Source organism: Larus michahellis, chromosome 6 (assembly GCF_964199755.1).
Source record: "Larus michahellis chromosome 6, bLarMic1.1, whole genome shotgun sequence".
NCBI lineage: Eukaryota > Metazoa > Chordata > Aves > Charadriiformes > Laridae > Larus > Larus michahellis.
Genome location: NC_133901.1, coordinates 60,272,982 through 60,290,270, shown reverse-complemented (window position 1 = coordinate 60,290,270; position 17,289 = coordinate 60,272,982). Strand labels below are relative to the sequence as shown.

The 17,289-nt window shown below is 39.6% G+C and overlaps 1 protein-coding gene across 1 annotated transcript in view; it reads right to left on the bottom strand.

Moving 5' to 3' along the window:
• Positions 1-863: 863 nt before the first annotated feature.
• The window catches only part of CFAP58 (cilia and flagella associated protein 58), a 61,388-nt gene continuing 44,962 nt past the window's right edge, over positions 864-17,289 (bottom strand). Inside the window, exons 16-18 of the mRNA XM_074591508.1 lie at positions 8,597-8,716; positions 6,967-7,100; positions 864-2,782 (exon numbers count right to left, since the gene is read on the bottom strand). Coding sequence (XP_074447609.1) covers positions 2,662-2,782; positions 6,967-7,100; positions 8,597-8,716 — 375 coding nt within the window. The 3' untranslated portion in view covers positions 864-2,661. The remainder of the gene's footprint in view (positions 2,783-6,966; positions 7,101-8,596; positions 8,717-17,289) is intronic.

The following is a 17,289-nucleotide window of genomic DNA, read 5'->3' as shown; positions in this document are numbered from 1 at the left end:
ATCTTTACAGGAACAAGCAGTTAAAGATATGCTTGCTACTTCCAGGCTTGCATCTTGCACAGACTGGAATTCAATTAACATTATTCTGCAACAAAACTTGGAGAAGCACTTCAGAGCTGCTGCTCACAATGCAGAAGCAACTGAACAAATGATACTCTCATTAGCACTCTGCCTTTCCCTGCTGTGCAAGCCAAATCCTTGAACACTAAAAGCACCTCAGCATCAGCTGGGTTCACAGACATCCAGAGCGATTTTTCAAGCTCCCTGACTTTTATAGGCCAGGGGGGAAGGGATTTGGTGTGCTTTAATCCATTCTATTATATGAACTCAGAAATGGTTTTGACTCTCTAGCACTATAAATTAAGCTGGCTGCAGTTATTCTATTCCTGATTATGCTGAAAGTTACTGGCAATAATTTGATGACTACATTTTCTTGCCTATTTTTTTTTTCTTCTTTTCCAAATTAACCTCTGAATTTAGTTTCCCCGGTAGTAAGTAAATAACGCAGTAAAACTGGAGATAGTAGCCAACACATTCACATCTGGATGCCTGAAATTGTAGATGAACGCAGTAAAAGCTGCCATACTCTGTAGGTGGAATTCACTGCACTCACTTCCCAGCCCTTCAGACTGGAAGAACATGTTATATGAGAAAATCACAATTTTTTGCACTCCTCTATGTTTTTTTAATCTAGAGGACTGATCCCTTTTTAGACATAAGTGAATTCAGCTTTGCAAGTCATTAGACAAATACTATCCCACCCATTTTAGAGACTGGAAAACTCAGGTCAAGAGTCATTTAGGGATGGAGCTTCTTACCCTGAAAATAGTCCGATCTGTGCAATGCAAGCTACTATTAAGTATACCTAAAGATGGAAAAGAATCCGTTTTATTAGTGCATTAATAAAAATATATGCAATTAGGGAACAGATTCCATCTGCTTGGCTTCCCTTCCTTTGCTCTGACCACTGTAACACCTGTCTCCTAAAGCCTGATAACAGAGGGAAAGATGTACACAGTCTTGGATTACCTCTGGATAAATTAAGGAGTATGCTGTACAGTTCAGAGTGGAGTAAATAAGTTGCCTCTCTACAATGTGATGGTATTCTGGGAGTCTGACTGTGCCTCTTTCATTCATGTGAATTAATAAGCGTGACTTTGATGATTTATTTCCGTACAAATTACTTGCCAGTATCAGTAAGCATAGCAGAGTCCAGCTCCAGGCTGGATACTCAGGACCTTAACAAATACCAGCTCTTAAAAGCTTCAGTAAAACCTACTCGGGATCCCGTCAAACTCAAGCATCTGTGTCAGTTATTCTCAATTATTCTAACTATAAGGACGTGTCAGGTACACAAAAGACATGATTCAAACAGCACGACTGCCCTAAAATGATAACTTTAGCATCATGCACTTGACAGTGAATAACCAATAATAGCTATTTTGGGAACAAAAGAAAAACACAATGGATCTGATGACTAAGTGTTCTGGTCCCCAATGTAAAAGCAAAGTAGATCCCTGTCGCATTTAACTTGATTCCTTTGAATTAAACACTTCCACTAAAAGTTTCCCACAGTAGCTTTAATATTTAATTATGTATTCCACCAAAGGAAAGAACAAAATCTTTGCAAACGTTTTTTTTTTTTGTGCATGTGAAATATTTATCACCATATCTCTTTGGACAAGTATTTTTATCCCCCAGGCTGGGAAAAAGCTTCCATGTACAAATCAGTTTCAAAACATTTTATTTTACAGCTTGAAAGTTTTCTATACTTCAGCACCTCATGCCGTGACTTTGTTATTTCACTTGTTAATGAATGGTAATTAAATCTCTTTTGGCTGAAAAGGTTGGAGGGCTCCTGCTGTATTACAAAAACAATTTCTGAAAGTTACAAAAATGCCCAAGTGTCTAGAAATTAGCGAGTAAAGTTTGCCATGTTTTGAGTCCAAGTTTGAATCACTTGGAAGGACTTATGTGGGAGAACAGCATGTCCCAGTCAGTGTGTACAGTCTCCCCAGCTGAACAGACATAATTATGTCACTTTGTGTCTACCAGAGTAAACAGAATCGCATTCTTAATAATGCACATTGTGGCCACAAACATCCTTGATCTTACTAACAACTGTAGCAAACACTGCATAAACCCTATTACAGACTACCTGCACAAAGAACTGCTACATGTGTACATCTAAGTAAAGACTTGTTAATTTTGCATTTGCTCAGCAGGGCTTGAAACAGCAGCCTATTAATTTTTCTGCTTTTCCGTTTTCTCACTTCTTTCAGGTGCTTTGAGTCAGAAGATAAATGGAAGGAGTGCTTACAACAGAGGTAGATAAAGGGGAAATAACTGCATATTAAGGCATTTTGTGGTGTTACAGAGCTAAATAGAGACACAGTATTGAATAAGAAATATCTGCATGGTCTCCACTATTCAGTTACACCAGTGCAGACTGTTGCTGGCATCATATGGGCAGATTTGGTCCACAGTTTGTAAACCAAAACTACATTAATTCTACTATAAAATGCCTTTTCCTGAAGGCAAAACACTGATTTCAGAGCGAAAGTTAATGCTGAATTTCTTTTAAAATTACAGTTTCTCAAAAAACCCAGCACAAATAGACTTTAGCAAGAGACTGGGAATGGGCATGTGATGAGTCCATTCCTAAGCTGTAACTTTGGGAAGGGGTCTGCTGAGAGCAAAGCCCCCTCCGGTGAAGCGAGGAACATCAGACCTGTAGCGTGGAAGCTCAGGCTCCGTGTCAGTCAAGAGTTGCTCCTTCTCCCTTTAAATAGAAACAAAGACAAGGAAAATACATATTTCATTCTGCAGCCCAGTGATGTGTACAAACTCAGAAAATCTGTGTCCTCCAAAGCTTCTTTGATGCTATCACATATCAAGAGATCATTAAAAAATTGTTGATTAAAGCCTGTTAGGCTAAACCACCAAGACTAGGTGTCTGTTTGGATCTAATTACAAGCCTACTGATGGTTTTTTTGGAATTATTAAAGATCAGAAATAAATGAGCTCTCTTTGTGCTACTCCCCAAAATGGTCAGAGCACCTCATTAGAGCAAGTTTGTACATGAGCTCTGTGACTTCAGATTTCTAATCACCATCCCATTCTAGCAAGTATATGCCTGTTTTCAAACAAACAGCTACATTCATCAACGGTGCAACAGGGAGATATTTTTTCTTTGTTGAATTTTAATGAACAAATAGTGTTACCTGTCTTCACATTTTAACAAAGTTCTAGTGATAATTACCCTGCCTGTGACATTTGCAAAAAACTAACAGTGTGGGTGCAGTCATAGCCCCAGGAAGTTGCTCCACCTGAGGATCCAAGAGGGCTTGAATTGGATGGCCTTAAGAGGAGGGAACAAGGGTTAGCTGGTTGCACTCTGATGAGGTTGGGGGGGAGGTAAGCACAGCAAAACAAATACAAAGGGCAGTATTTGAAACTCACTGTGATGTTCCTGGAGGTTTCAGAGAAAGGTCCTGAGATATTTAAAATTAACCAAGTGGAGCTTTATGAAGTTTATCATAACAGCAGAGGTCTCAAGGCTTTACAAAGAAAGTCAGTGCCATTACTTTTATTTTACAGTCATAGAGACTGAGACACAAACGTGAGTGCGACCACGCTTTTGCAAAACCTAGCCTTGTTGCATTAGCACCCTTTCTCAGTCCCCAGTAAGGGAAAAGAAAACGCTTCCTGGAATTAATACTTTTCTCTTTGTCCCTAAATAATTGTGTTGGGAGAGGAGGAAGTAGAGAGAAACCCTGTAGGATGAATAGTTGCGCTTCCTTTTCCAAATTTAATCATATGGAGGTGTCAGAATAGGCAAAAGATGGCACAGATGAACTTAACAGTGAAAACCATTTCTAACTGTTTTTAGTTTTATCAATGTGGCACTAATAGATGTGCCACATGATAGCACTAAAAACTAACATGCTATATTTAGATGGCTCATCCAATCTCACTATTGGGCTTCTAACTTTGGGGAGAGAAAATGATCCAGAGTCCATGCTCATTCTTTCTTCACGCTCCCATGGAGACAGCCAACAGATGTGCTTATCAGTATGGAAAAAATCTATGCAGCCGAATACTGTAATATATTATGCAGAATTAATGTGCAAGCAGCCACGTGCAAAAGCTCCCAGTTACTACTGACATCCCTCAGTGCAGTTATTTACATATATAGGACTGCAGGATCAAGTCGCTGGTGTGGATTTAAGCTTCATATTTTCTTACCAATCCTTATCAAGATAAAACTGGAACCCTGGTGCTAGAAACAACTGGTAAAAGTAGTGAAGCAGAAAGGGTGCAAGAAGCAGAAGGAGAGAATGGGAAGAATGAGAAAGAGAAAGCCTAAGACATCTGGGAAAGACAACATTCAGAATCAGAGAGCAAAAAAAGAGGATTTCAAATTCACAACCAAAATCTTAAACATTGGATTTTAAGCTTTAACACAAAACAAAGCTAAATTCCTGTTGTCAGTCATTATATTCCTTCAGCATCCCATGGAAAGCTGCATTAGTTCACTATCAAGACTTTAAATCACAAACCAGAACTGTCTTGTGCAAATCAATAAAAGCTTTAGATGATACCTTTGTGTGAGGTTATCTCAGAGTATTAATTCTCTTTCATACGAGGGTAGTCAATAATGCTATTAATACTATTGTCCTGACAGGATCCTCTTTTTATTAGCAAAACCAGCCGCATTTATTTCAGACATGATGTTAACATTAGCCAGCATGATAGAGATAAAGTTAGTGGTTTTGTATCAGCTGGGACTTAGAGCAACCTGAGATTGTATGAATCAATTGGCCATGGCTCTTTGGCTGGCATCTACACACCAGGCAGTGCCTGTCCAGCCCAGTCCAAGCGTGGAATGGCTGTACATCAGTGGTGAAGGACTCCTTGGGGAAGGATCTATTGCAGAAAGCAAAAGACCTGTCATACACAATTGGCAGTTTGGGGAAGGAAGGCTGCACAACAAGGTTGCTTCCTTTGCTCTGCTGCTGAGCAACACAAGGGCAGTCTAGAGATTACAAAAGCTGCAGTTATCCAGGACCGATATGCCCAGTTATGCCTTGGGGTGTGCATATCCTTCAAAGCAGGACGTGGTCCAACAGGTTTGACTGGGGAACAAATCAATGAGGGACAGAGAAGAGCAAAGCACAGCACCTGGCCACAAAGACAAGTGCCAGTCGGGGCTGACTGCACAGGGCTGGTAGCTTCTGCGCCTGAGGTGGGAGCAATGAGATACTATCATCCTGCAGAAGCACCACTAACAGCATCTGAATGTACTTCCAAAACACAGATGTCACAAAGACACCATGCTCATCAGTCTACAGTCATGCCTGCCCATAAGAACAACAACCTGACAAGCTGCAGTAATGGCAGATATCTATCCTGAACCTATAAACATTGTAATGGCTCTGGCACTATTTGAATTGCACCATGAAATTCCATTCACTGTGTATGATTAACAGACCCAAGTGCAGTCACCATCACCTTTCCCAATATTTTTGTTTTCTTTATAGTAGTTATGCCCCTAACAAGTTGTGTTTTTTTAAGAGTTATGACTGGAATTAATTCGAGGTATGATATAACAACAGAACATGGGTGAATTTCTTCTCATCTGATGAAGAAACATGATGCCAAAGTCCAAAATGGAAACATTAAAACTATTGTGAAGAGGATACTTAGCTGCTGGAAATGGATTATCAGGCACTATGGAAGCCTCACATATTGATCCTAAAGCTCCAGGAAGACCATTAGCACTTCACAATTGTTGCTAATTCCAAACATTAAGGTAACATTATGCAATTTGCAGATGGACAAAAGTCACTGTTTATCACTGACTACTTTGCTAATTTAGTCATCAAAACTGTTTGCTGGCTGAAATATGATTAAGGAAGAAATAGATACAGGCAGCTTTGAATTATATTCAGCAACATAGAGAATTGTTCGCTTTAGCGTGCGAGAAAGGGACAGGCTGAGGATGGAAGGGTGGAAAGACAAAAGGCATACACAGAAAAACTTGGTAACAGATATGTCATCTGACTGCAGAAATCTAAGAAACTTCTCTTTAAAAGGAAAGTCCAATACTTCCATTTTCAGAACTGACTAATAGTTTTGGTGTCCCAGCTCGGAGATTCATTATCAGAATGGTGTCATCTCAGCCTCTGCAAATTAGCTCATTTTAGTGGGCCAGAAATTGGGTGACTAAGATCCTAGTCATTTTCTTTTAAATAAGAGGAGCAGCTGAATGCTCATTTGTGTACTGAGAGTAGCAGGGAGGTGCCATCAAACTGCTATTGGTTAAGAGACAACAACCACCTACAGGAAAGTCCTTAGGCTCTACTGTCAAAAGGGTAAGACGTTTGCCAAAACCAGACTGAGCATTGCTCACTTTCCTCCATCTGGATGTAAGAAGGGAACAAGAAGCGGATGCGCAATGCTCTTCTCTGCAACCTGCCGCTAGAAGGGGATAGTCAGTCACACCTACTACATTTTGGAAACAATGACTTTGTTCTTACACCAGGATTATGTAGTTGCCACTTGAAGAAAGGTTGTACCCCATATCAGATGCTGTTTCATTACATTTATAACTTGTAAAATGCGTTGAGGTCCTCATAATGCTTGAGGATCTCTCATTCAATGTGAGAGACCAGACACTAATCTGTGTCCTCTGGGCACCATCTCATTGGTATGAATAATTTAACTGGACTGCAGAACATGTCAGCAACATCTCTGCTCGATGTTCTTGTCCTGGCCATAGATCATGGTAAGTCTAGACCGGACTGAAGTAATATGAAGGATAACATTCAGGAAAATCTGTCAACAATATTGTATCTTCTTAGTCAAATTTGGCCACGTTCTGACCAACAGGGTAAAGCAGGGTCTAAAAAAAATCTGGTTTATGCAGAAAGTTGTGTAGACAAAACTGTTATTTTCCCATACTTGGCCTGTTGTTCCTTGCGTTTCTGAGCCAGATATTTCTTTTTCACATTCAGAAGCTCGTTGGCAAGTCTTTCAATTTCATATTTGTATTCTTGGCTTTGTGATTCATACATATTCAATTCTGAGGACAAAACCTAACAAACAAAAGGCAAAAAGCAGAAACCAGAGATGTTAGTTAACTAACATAAGTTAGTACTTTTACAAGCACTTTTTCCTTTCAGATTTGATGATATAAGACATCACCATTTTCCACCACATCTCATTTTCTGTCAATATGCTTCTTTTGATAACTTCTGCTCACCTAAGAACAATTTACAAAATTAAGGCTATGCCATTTAACCACAATAAAACATGTAAAATATGCCCCAAGATTATGGGAATGGTATTAATACGTACATTAGCTCTTAATGTTCTGGGACACATATCTGGGTGGAAATTCAAAATGAAGGTCTTAAAAAATAATAAAGCAGGGATTTATTTAATAATAATGGGTTTTATTCACATGGATCCACTTTGTTATGTGAAGTAATTAAATGCACACAGGCAAAGTAGTATCAGGCAGTGTAAATATAAATACAATGCTGCTTGCGTGCGAATCAATAAACTTTAAAAAAGTAGGAGCATGCATAGTGTGTTTTCCTTCTTTAAGAAGGAGAATAGCTTGACCTGGCACCACAAAATGGCATGCACGCCAGTACAGCGTACTGTGCCTGAAATACACAGTAGCAATTGACTGCATTAAGGACAAATGGGAACCGTATGGAAAACTTCAAATCACATTCAGTTTAGCTAAACTTTGGCTTCTATTTTACATTTCCTACATTGTTTTTCTTCTCTGTGGAAAGCTAAGATTTGCATAACAGCCTCTTTGTTTCCTAAGGGCCCATCTGCTCCTGCATTTTTTTCCTCATGGTTAGTATAGACGTGATTATGATGCAGTGAACAGGAGATGATGACTTCAACAGACAGAGGAGCTGTAGAAGTAGATGAACTCCTGGGGAGACTGATCTTTTATGCAGGCAAGAACAAGGGAAGATCAGCTTATTCTATCAAAGAATCACTTTTTAATATCATGCTTTCAGTGTCTCCCACAAAATTCCTTCAGAACCAGAAAATCCTCCCTTCTAGTGACAAAGGGTTAGGACAGGTTACTCCTGTCATCCCTATAGAAGTTGCAAGTCTAATATAACAATAATTTAAGACTGGATTCTTGATATATTCCCACTAGTTTGTTAAAAAGAAAATAAAATGGCTTTGATTTGCTCATTAAAGATCTTAGCAGTCCAATAGAAGGGAAGGGAAGGAGAATAAGCTTAATGGAAAACTGATAGTGTCCCAGAATGCCCATGCACAAAAAGCATTCACAGTGTTGTGCTGCACACTCATATTCTAATAAGACTTTTCCTCTATTTTAATGAAACAAACTAGCATAATGCGAAAAAAGTACTTCTACTGCTTTTGATTTTCCCCTGGGGAGATGCAGTATTAACCTTATTTTCCTGATCTAATATACTAAGGCATGGACACTGTTCATCAAAAATCTTCCTGAAGCCTTGCTCCCCAGGATCACTGGTGGAGTCGTTCTGCAAGTGTGGCAGCCCCTCAGCCAGAGACAGAGGGCATCTCTTACTTTCAGCTGTTTTGTCTTCTGTCGGAGGGTATGCCGGTAGAGCTGCAACTGTTCCGCAGCTTCAGGGCCAGGCTGCCGGGCCAAGACGTGCTTCAATTCCACATACAGTTTCTCCTTTTCCTAATAAAAAGACAAGAGGAAGCGCTCTTATAAAACTACTATAGCAGCAGCACAATGTGTGATGAAATCAACCTCACTGAAAAACGCAACTCAGTCAGGAAGATATTTGCAGAAACAAATCTGCCTGTGTGTCAGTCTTTCCTCACTAGCCAGAAGGTATTTAAAGTTGTTGTGATAGCAGTGGGAAAGCTCATTAAAAGAAACATCCAGCTACTTCGAACCACGAATGAAATACTCTTAAACACTGTCATCAGTGAGCACGCTCTACCACAGAGAATATAAAAGAGTCACTGGAAGAGTATCCAGGGGTGGGAAATTAATTACTAGTAACTGTGCTTATTGCAATCCTTCTTCTTATGAGCCACGTTGCCGTACATTAAGGATCACAGCTTCACCCAACAGGATGTGAGCAGGCTGTTAGAAATGTCAGGGAAGGACTGTACAAAAGAACTACTTCTTCCAAAGAAAATCCTGCAAAGCACATGTACACACAGACACATACAGATATACATACACACACACACATATATAAAACCTTTCAGTTTAACTGCAGGGACCCTGGGAAAGGGAAAGAAAGTATAAACAGCAACAACTATGATTAGCACAATTACCACCAAGTTATTTTTCTTTGTCATGTCTCTTCTCATTTTTTATGTTGGAACAGTGTACTGGTGGCAATAGGATATAGCCATACCTGAACAGAAACCACACCACGGACCCACTTACAGCTTTCTGTACTGAAATGCCGCTTTCAACTGTGTTTTGAGGCTGTACTTGTTTTCAGTCTGAGGAATAAAGCTCTGAACAAAGCCACCTTCATAGCTTTGCACATTACAATATTTTTAGTATCTACCCTGTCAGACTAAGATTATTATTATTTAACATTATTTAGCAAGATCGCATCCTTGTCTGGTACCTGGAGAGCTGGAATTAAAAAGGAGTGTTATTTGACTGGAAGTCGGAGTAGCAGACAAAAAAATTAACTGAAGAAGACAAAAATGCAAAGTAGGAGGTAGGATAGGTGATTATTTACATTGACTTTGACAAAACTCCTTTTTGCTGCCTTTTTTATAAGCTCTGTCTACAACTCTTTACCGCAGATTTATTCCATAGATGTGGGAAATGGTGCCATCACACCACATAGAAATGCTACATTTGGCCTGGCTCAGTGGTTGAGCCAGGATTTTCAAAAGTGGCTTGTTATTTTGAAGATGTAAAATTCTAGGTGTCCAGTCTTCAAGAGCATAAGGAGACCTCAGCATTTTCTGAAAACCATACACCATAAAGGTCACAAGTTGGGACCCAAAAAATGGAAGTACTTCAAATCATAAATTGTTTTTGCAAGCATTACCCTAAAATTCTAAATATTACTGAGAAAGAGCTCCTACAAATGAAGTTGTTCACAGTTTATCCCTGGAAAATTCAAAACCTCCTGAGACTCAGACTGGAGTTTGCATAGTGGCAAGAATTAGATTGAGAATTCATTCTCAGTAGAGAGTTGTTATGTCACTACAAGTGGTTCCTGAGGAAGCAAGATTTTACTGCAAGCTAAAAGCAACAGCAAAAGAAAAATCTGCCTTGTCAAAATCTGTGTGGTCAGTATTAACATTCCACCCCTGAATGTATCACAGATTTGTATTTTGGAAGAGTGTAACGGTAATTTGGATAAATATGGAGCAGTTGATGGATTGAAGGTCTTATGTGCAATTGTTTTCCAATTTATTTCTCTCCTAACCCTCTACAAGGGCCAACCAAGCTCTTCAAACATTGTGCAATGGTGTGTATAATAACCCCATTTAGAGACAAAGCGTGCAATTCTATTATAAGGAGAATCTATCTTATGCTACAGAGACTCGTTAGCTGTCCGATGTATATTGTCTCCATAATCCAACAGAGGCAGAACCAGCTGTCTTATAATGCATATCCTGTCCTTCCTTGCTAAGTGCTGTCCATCTCTTTTACATCTAGTCAATTAATTTGTCACTGGGTTAGAAGCACCATATGTCAGCAAAACATTAAAAGAAAATCCTGGATATGTCTTTCCTCATCAGCAGAAGTTTACATTCACAGGTTGGCATTTCTATAATTTCTGACATTTTACTGCAGGATGCAAAAAAAAAAAAAAAAATTTAAAAAATCAATTAATTTCAATTAATTTTAAACCAGCAACCACCAGAGTAAATCTAAGTCAGTCACAAGGTACATGTGATACTACCACCAAAAACGCATTGCAGGTACTTTTATCTCTACACATAAGAAATATGGAAAGCCCAGGGAAAAAAAGTCTTCACAGAATAATAAAGAAAAATTTTGGCTTCTAAAATGTTCTAGCTATATTCAAAGGACAGACAAGCTGTGCAATGTGTATTACATGCAGATATCTTATAAATAGCCAGTTATCAGATACAGACAGCAGAGAACATGTAGAAAGACCTATAGGGTTGTCTGATGTGTGAGTTGTATTCAAAGTAGCTTTCAGTTGCAGTGCATAAATTGATACCCCTGCAAGATGGATCTAGGTTGCTTTTTTGTTTTGGAAACAAGCAAAATGCATGTGCATTCCTTAACATGTCTGAGACCCCAATGGGGCCAGATGGAGAGAAGGTATCCTGGCATTGGCAAGAAAATCATAAGTCAGCAATGATGATCAGCAGCGTAGCAGTAATTTGAAAACAAGAGCGTAAGCTAGTCTGTTTGGTGCCTATTGGAAGTCAGTTAACACTATTTTGTCCAAAGTAGAAGTCAGTAAACTCCATTTATATCTGTTGGTGTCTGCGCAGATGATGTTGGAGAAAAAGCTACCTGAAATCCTACACCCATTGGGCAGGCATAAGTCAATCCATTATAGCCTGTGTAAGATGGGTTTCTTTGGCTTGTCCCAAAATGCTTCCCCTCACACTCCCCTCCATCCTTCTGCCAGCCTGCAATCACAACATACATCTTGGTAGAGTTACACGTTCTTGAGATGAAAAGAACAAACGTGCTGTGAGGCAGTAGTCATCTTCTTGAGGTGAAGGAAGATCCACGAGATCTCTCTGTAAATCCATGCTGTTAAGCCTTCACCAATAAGAGTAATGTGCATGTCTTCAGCCCAGGTCTAGGCCAGTACGAAAGCTTTTTATGTGATCCTTCCTGTGGCAAAATTCCCATGAAATTCAGCAGGTGTTTGACTGTAGAACTGAGCCCATAATGTCAACCAGCTTCATTGGTTTATGGCATAAAATAAGACAAGCCGATGGTGGAGAGATGAGGGCACATTCATTTTGTGTATGTAGGTCACACTGGGATACTCAGATTGAGGGTTACAGTCAAATTTCAAGCATTCCGAAGAGAATTTCAGCGCCTCTGTGAATACCTGCTGTAAAAATTGTGTAAATAAAATTCCACATTATTTTTAGAACAGCCCTTCCTGTCTTAGATTTGTTTTCAAGGGGAGATCCAAGGAGCCCAGAGGTCTGCCTTTAGGTTCAGCCATGACAATATGTTTCTGCATCCCTAAGTCTCTCGCCTATTAATTCAGCGTGAGGGGGACTGTTGCTTTCCCCTAAATTGAACTAGCTGCTGTCTCAGCCAGAATCCGGAGTTCTCCTGGCCTGCCTGCTCTACAAAGAAGTGAGAAAAAATAATTTGCTTCTGCAGAGGACTGGCAGATATTTGGCAAATTTCAATTGATTCTTCAGGACTTGGTGGTCACAAGTTGGCTCAGCCAACAGCAAGAAGAATCACTTTTTTGCCAGCACACTCCTACTTCAAAAGAAGGTATTGCTGCTGCTCAGCCCGATTTCCTCATTGTTCCCTGCCAGAGGGACCATCAGCCCCATCAGACACATTCTTAAAATGACACCAAAGCATTTCACCGCTTTGACAAGGAGTGGGAGGCAATCAGCAATGCTGGGGTAGACCAACGAACCTGGTATTAGCTCTAAAGATGACAGTCCATTTTATATCACCTGCTCCGTCACCACACTAGGAAACTCCTGAAATGACCCATCTTGTTAGTTAGCCCAGGATACCATCCTGAGCCAGAGACGATGGATGACCATACATTTAATGAAGATGTACTCAACAGCAGAAATAGGCCATGAAGTCCCAGCTTCCACATTTTTATCAGCTTGTCTTTCCACATAGATAAATCAACAAATTTACCTGGCAGAGCAGCTCACCAACAGCCTTCTCCACCAGACCTGCAAAAATCCCATTGTGCACCAAAAGCTTTCTATCACACAAGTTATTAAAAAAAACTACACGCAAAAAATCCCAAACCCTTTGACTCAGACTAAGTTTATGTTAGCTCCTATCGCCAGCAATTGAACTAAAGAAAAAAACCCAACCAGATAAAGACATAGAGCAAAAGCGTGTAATGCAGTGTGGTGCATGTAGCGTAGAGTACGGTGGCAAACCCCAAAACATTTAACCTAGCTAAAAATCCTTATTTTAATTAGTAAGGTGAGGAAAGCAACACAGTAACTCTGTAAGCACACTACAGTTCCTCATGGCTTTGGTGAGCAAAACAAGTCAGTCAACATGCCACGTGGGGTTTCTTGTTTATCGGCATTATAACCAAAATGTCAGCGCTATGCTGAACTCCAGAGCCATTTTGTTTACGATGTCACACAGCAGCAGAGCATCCTTCAGGGGTTGCGATCCCTTTTCAGAAGTGTTAAACAGGACACTGAAATCTGAATTAAATACATACACAGACGTACACATCTAGTTATACTAATTTTACCTGTATAAGCCAAACACTTGTGTGTATGTGTATACCTAATAGAGTAGCTGTTGGCTGAGGACATCTACGATTAAAAGTCTTCTGAGGTGTAAAAAAAATTAGCATACGGTAACCTTCACAAATTTTATAACAAGAGAAGAAAGTTGCCTCCAGCACTGTGAGAAATGTGAAGTATAAACTTTCTCAATAAACACTTTTCAAAAGCTCCTGTTCTTTCTTGTCTATTCCACGTCCATCAGCAAACACCTTTGCAAGCATGCAGTTCCCTAGAACAGCTTCTATTTTCATCATCACCCAGAGCCTTCTTTAACTGTCCAATGTGAGGTTTTTTGTTGGGTAAATTCATGTTTGAAACAGGACATTGAAGTCCTTTTATGATGTGGCAACACTAATACTGCATGAGACACTTGGGGTTTTCTTGTTAAAATGCTGCCGCCAATTTGAAGGAAGGGCTGGGATCATTTTCCCGTCTTTGGTGACATTTGCACCACTCTAGATGGAGTTAAATTAAACCTGTCCTATGACTTATCCCTCCAGTTGATAATAATGCTTCTCAAGAGCAAATCTGTTTCCTTTGGCACAGAGCAGACTGCACCAAATTGACTGGCATTTTCAAAACAGCTTAATGAGAGAGGAAAAAAACACCTTGGAGCATCTTCTAAGGTCTTCACCCTTGACTCTTTTTTGTAACAGTAAGAGCTGAATGCTGCATTATTACCATCTTCCAGGAACAACAAAGTACAAACATTTCCAGCTAAAGTGCAACTGCAACTTATTATTATTTTTATTATTATTGCTAGGTACTGGTATATATATTGTATATTTCTTAGGAAGTGTGTGGGAAAACAGGGGTTTTATTTCCAATGGACAAATACATGGGTTACATATGCTCCTCTCCTTTCAGCTTTTGAACTCTGAGACACAAGGATAACAATATATCATAAGAAAACGGCATAGATGCCTCTTGCTGAAATAACAGCTGCAATTCCATTTTTGCTATTGACATTACATAAGCATTATAAAATCATTAATCAGAGTAGCTCATTTAATCACAGTGTTTATACTTTACATTGCAGAAGATGATCAATTAATTATCCTCTGTTCTTCTATATGTGTGAACAGGAACACATATGCACATATATACACACAAAAGAAAAGTGAGCTGTTCTTTGAAGGTGAGAATTACCCCTGACATGGCATGGATTGATTTAAATGTTCCAGCTATTTCCACAGTGCCTGCAGCTTGACAGTTGGGCTGAAGAGAGCTCTAAACAAACCTTTGTTTCACATTCTAGTAGCAGCTTGTCTTAAAGTGTCCTGGAGGAGATTCAGAGCTTGATACAAATCTTATCAACAAGGGATCTAAAAAATTCTAAGCGAATAACTCCACAAGGCAAACAATGGGAAACCTTTTACTGGCTAATAATTACTACATATAGAGTTTCAAGTAAAAAAAAAATAATTATCTTCTTCAAATATAGACTATTTGACTTAAAACCTCTGTATTTTAATGTCAGTGTAACAGCATGTATTTTATCTATTCAATAGCCGTTTAGATTTTTAAAATATCAGATGAATTAAAGGAGAATTATCACAGCTCTGTTCTTAACGATTAGCCGCTCCTTCAGGTTGAGGCTTGGAATGGGGATTCCCGGCAGACTCAGCTTCTGCTCTCACTTCTGACTGATCTGACAGATGACCTTGAAGGGTCAGAGAAACTGCAGAGCTGCTTCTAGAAATACCTTTCTGTAAGGTAGGCACCTACATCTCTTTAATCACCTGCTTGACTTAGATCTTTAGATTTCCCTGAAAGATGACAGCACTTAGCTTTGAGTCCTTTGGTGTTCTGGAACTGCTGCCTCTGATAGCTGTCTCCAAAGTCAAGCCACCACTTAAACCTACAAATACCTGTCTAACAAGGCAGTAAAGCCTACATACATCTTTCTGACAGGATAGCGGAGTTTCCCTGCATATGCCAAGTACCTCAGGGAAGAAAGAGTGGTCTCCTGTTACACTTTGGAACCTATTAAGAAATAACAGTGCATCTAAGAAACACACACAGCGATTCCGAAATCATGAATGTTTTAATATATGGCTTCCTTCAGAGTCACTGTAATCAGAGCTGACCCTCTGCTATCCTTCAAGGAGTTCTGTTTCAGCTCCCCCTGCCTGCTTCTTAAAATTCAAACAAACAGAAGAAGGAATCCTTCTTTCATGTATCCTAATGTTCATGTAAAGGCAACTGCTGTGCCCAAGTGTGCCATCCCCTGTTTAAGATTACAGCTATATCTACTAAGACAGGCACGGGAAGACTTGAGCTCTGAGCCTAGAGGATGTGGAGCAGCTGGCTGACTGACGCACCCTACTTGGCAGGGAGTCTCCCTACGCGGGGTTCATGGCCCCCGTGCACTCAGCAGCTTGTCTCTGGCTGTCTCAGAGTGAAGAATGGAGGAACTGGGTTCTTTCTACACCCGTTTGTGTCCTTATCTGTCCAATTTTAAGCTACCTTTTAAAAAAAAAAAAAAAAAACAACAGAGTGACTCTTAACTGCCTGCCCCTAACAGCCCCAAAACAGCTTTTGTGCTGCTGCATCTTTCTGCATGTTTCCTCAACAACAGCACCATTCACACTCTCATAAGAATGAAAATAAGTGATCTGAAACAGATAAAATCTAATCTGTCCCTGTGGAATGTCTTTTTTTAATTTGGTTTTGTTGTTGTTGTTGCAACTACCAGAGAAAATAATAATCCACCACTGAATAGGATCCTGTATATTGTCCATATTTCGCTTGCGGAGGGAGGAGCAGAATACCCTTGCCTCAATAGAAGAATGCCTGCCAAAGGATACACCTGAATAATAAAGATTTGCAGCTGGCTCTGGGCCACACTATATAATAGGGCCTTGTGAACGTATTGCTACACTGCTGTTGCACTCCTCCAGTATTTTAACTTCTCTAGCAGCTTCTGGATGGCTGACAGTCAGTATTGGATTGCTAACAGCACTGCAATGTTTCTGCATTGCAATGTATTCAGTCAGCACAGAGAATCATTTAGTTTCCTTTAACAAGATAACTGGTTGATTAATATACTTTACCCTGGGGTGTGCAGCAGATTTATTTCCTTCCCAGATACATGCTGAATACAGGAATGAGGAGTAAACAAGTTTGTTTTCAGTTCTTTGTTATTTACTGCAACAATTCCTGAACTTTTTACTCAAGCTTTATTCTAGTGAACTATCGTTGAAGCTAATGGCAATTTTGTCTAAGAACTTTAAGAATAGATCATTATACAAAATATTTTAATTTTAATGACACAAGGTATCCATGCTCAGGATTTCTGGATTTAAATCAGATGCAAGACATTTGTATAAAATACTTCGGTGATCACAGTTTCTGCTTTTGTGATACAGATTACAGATAACAGCGATGTACCTCGGGTACATATGAGACTTCCTCCTTTCAGTATCTGAATGCTGTTAAATCTTAAATGTGCTTACGCTGAAGTACTGCTTTCAGCCAGGGTAGTGATTCTCTTCTCATTCAACAAAAGGGTCTGGACACAAACAGTTGCTACATGAATTGTCAAAATTCACTAAAACTCCTGGAAAATACGAAGAAATGAAACTCAGTCCCCAAAGCTTCCAGGACCACCATGCTGAGTAAGCCAATACATCTGCTTCTTGCTTTTCAGAAACATCAGGGCTAGACTACAGCAGCAGGTTAGAAGCGTGGGAGAAAAGTCACAACCATAAACCACAGGGTAATTCAAGCCAACAATCTCTCTCATGCATGCTAAAATTCATGGACTGGGAGTACACGTATTAGAACACAGGAAACAAATCTATA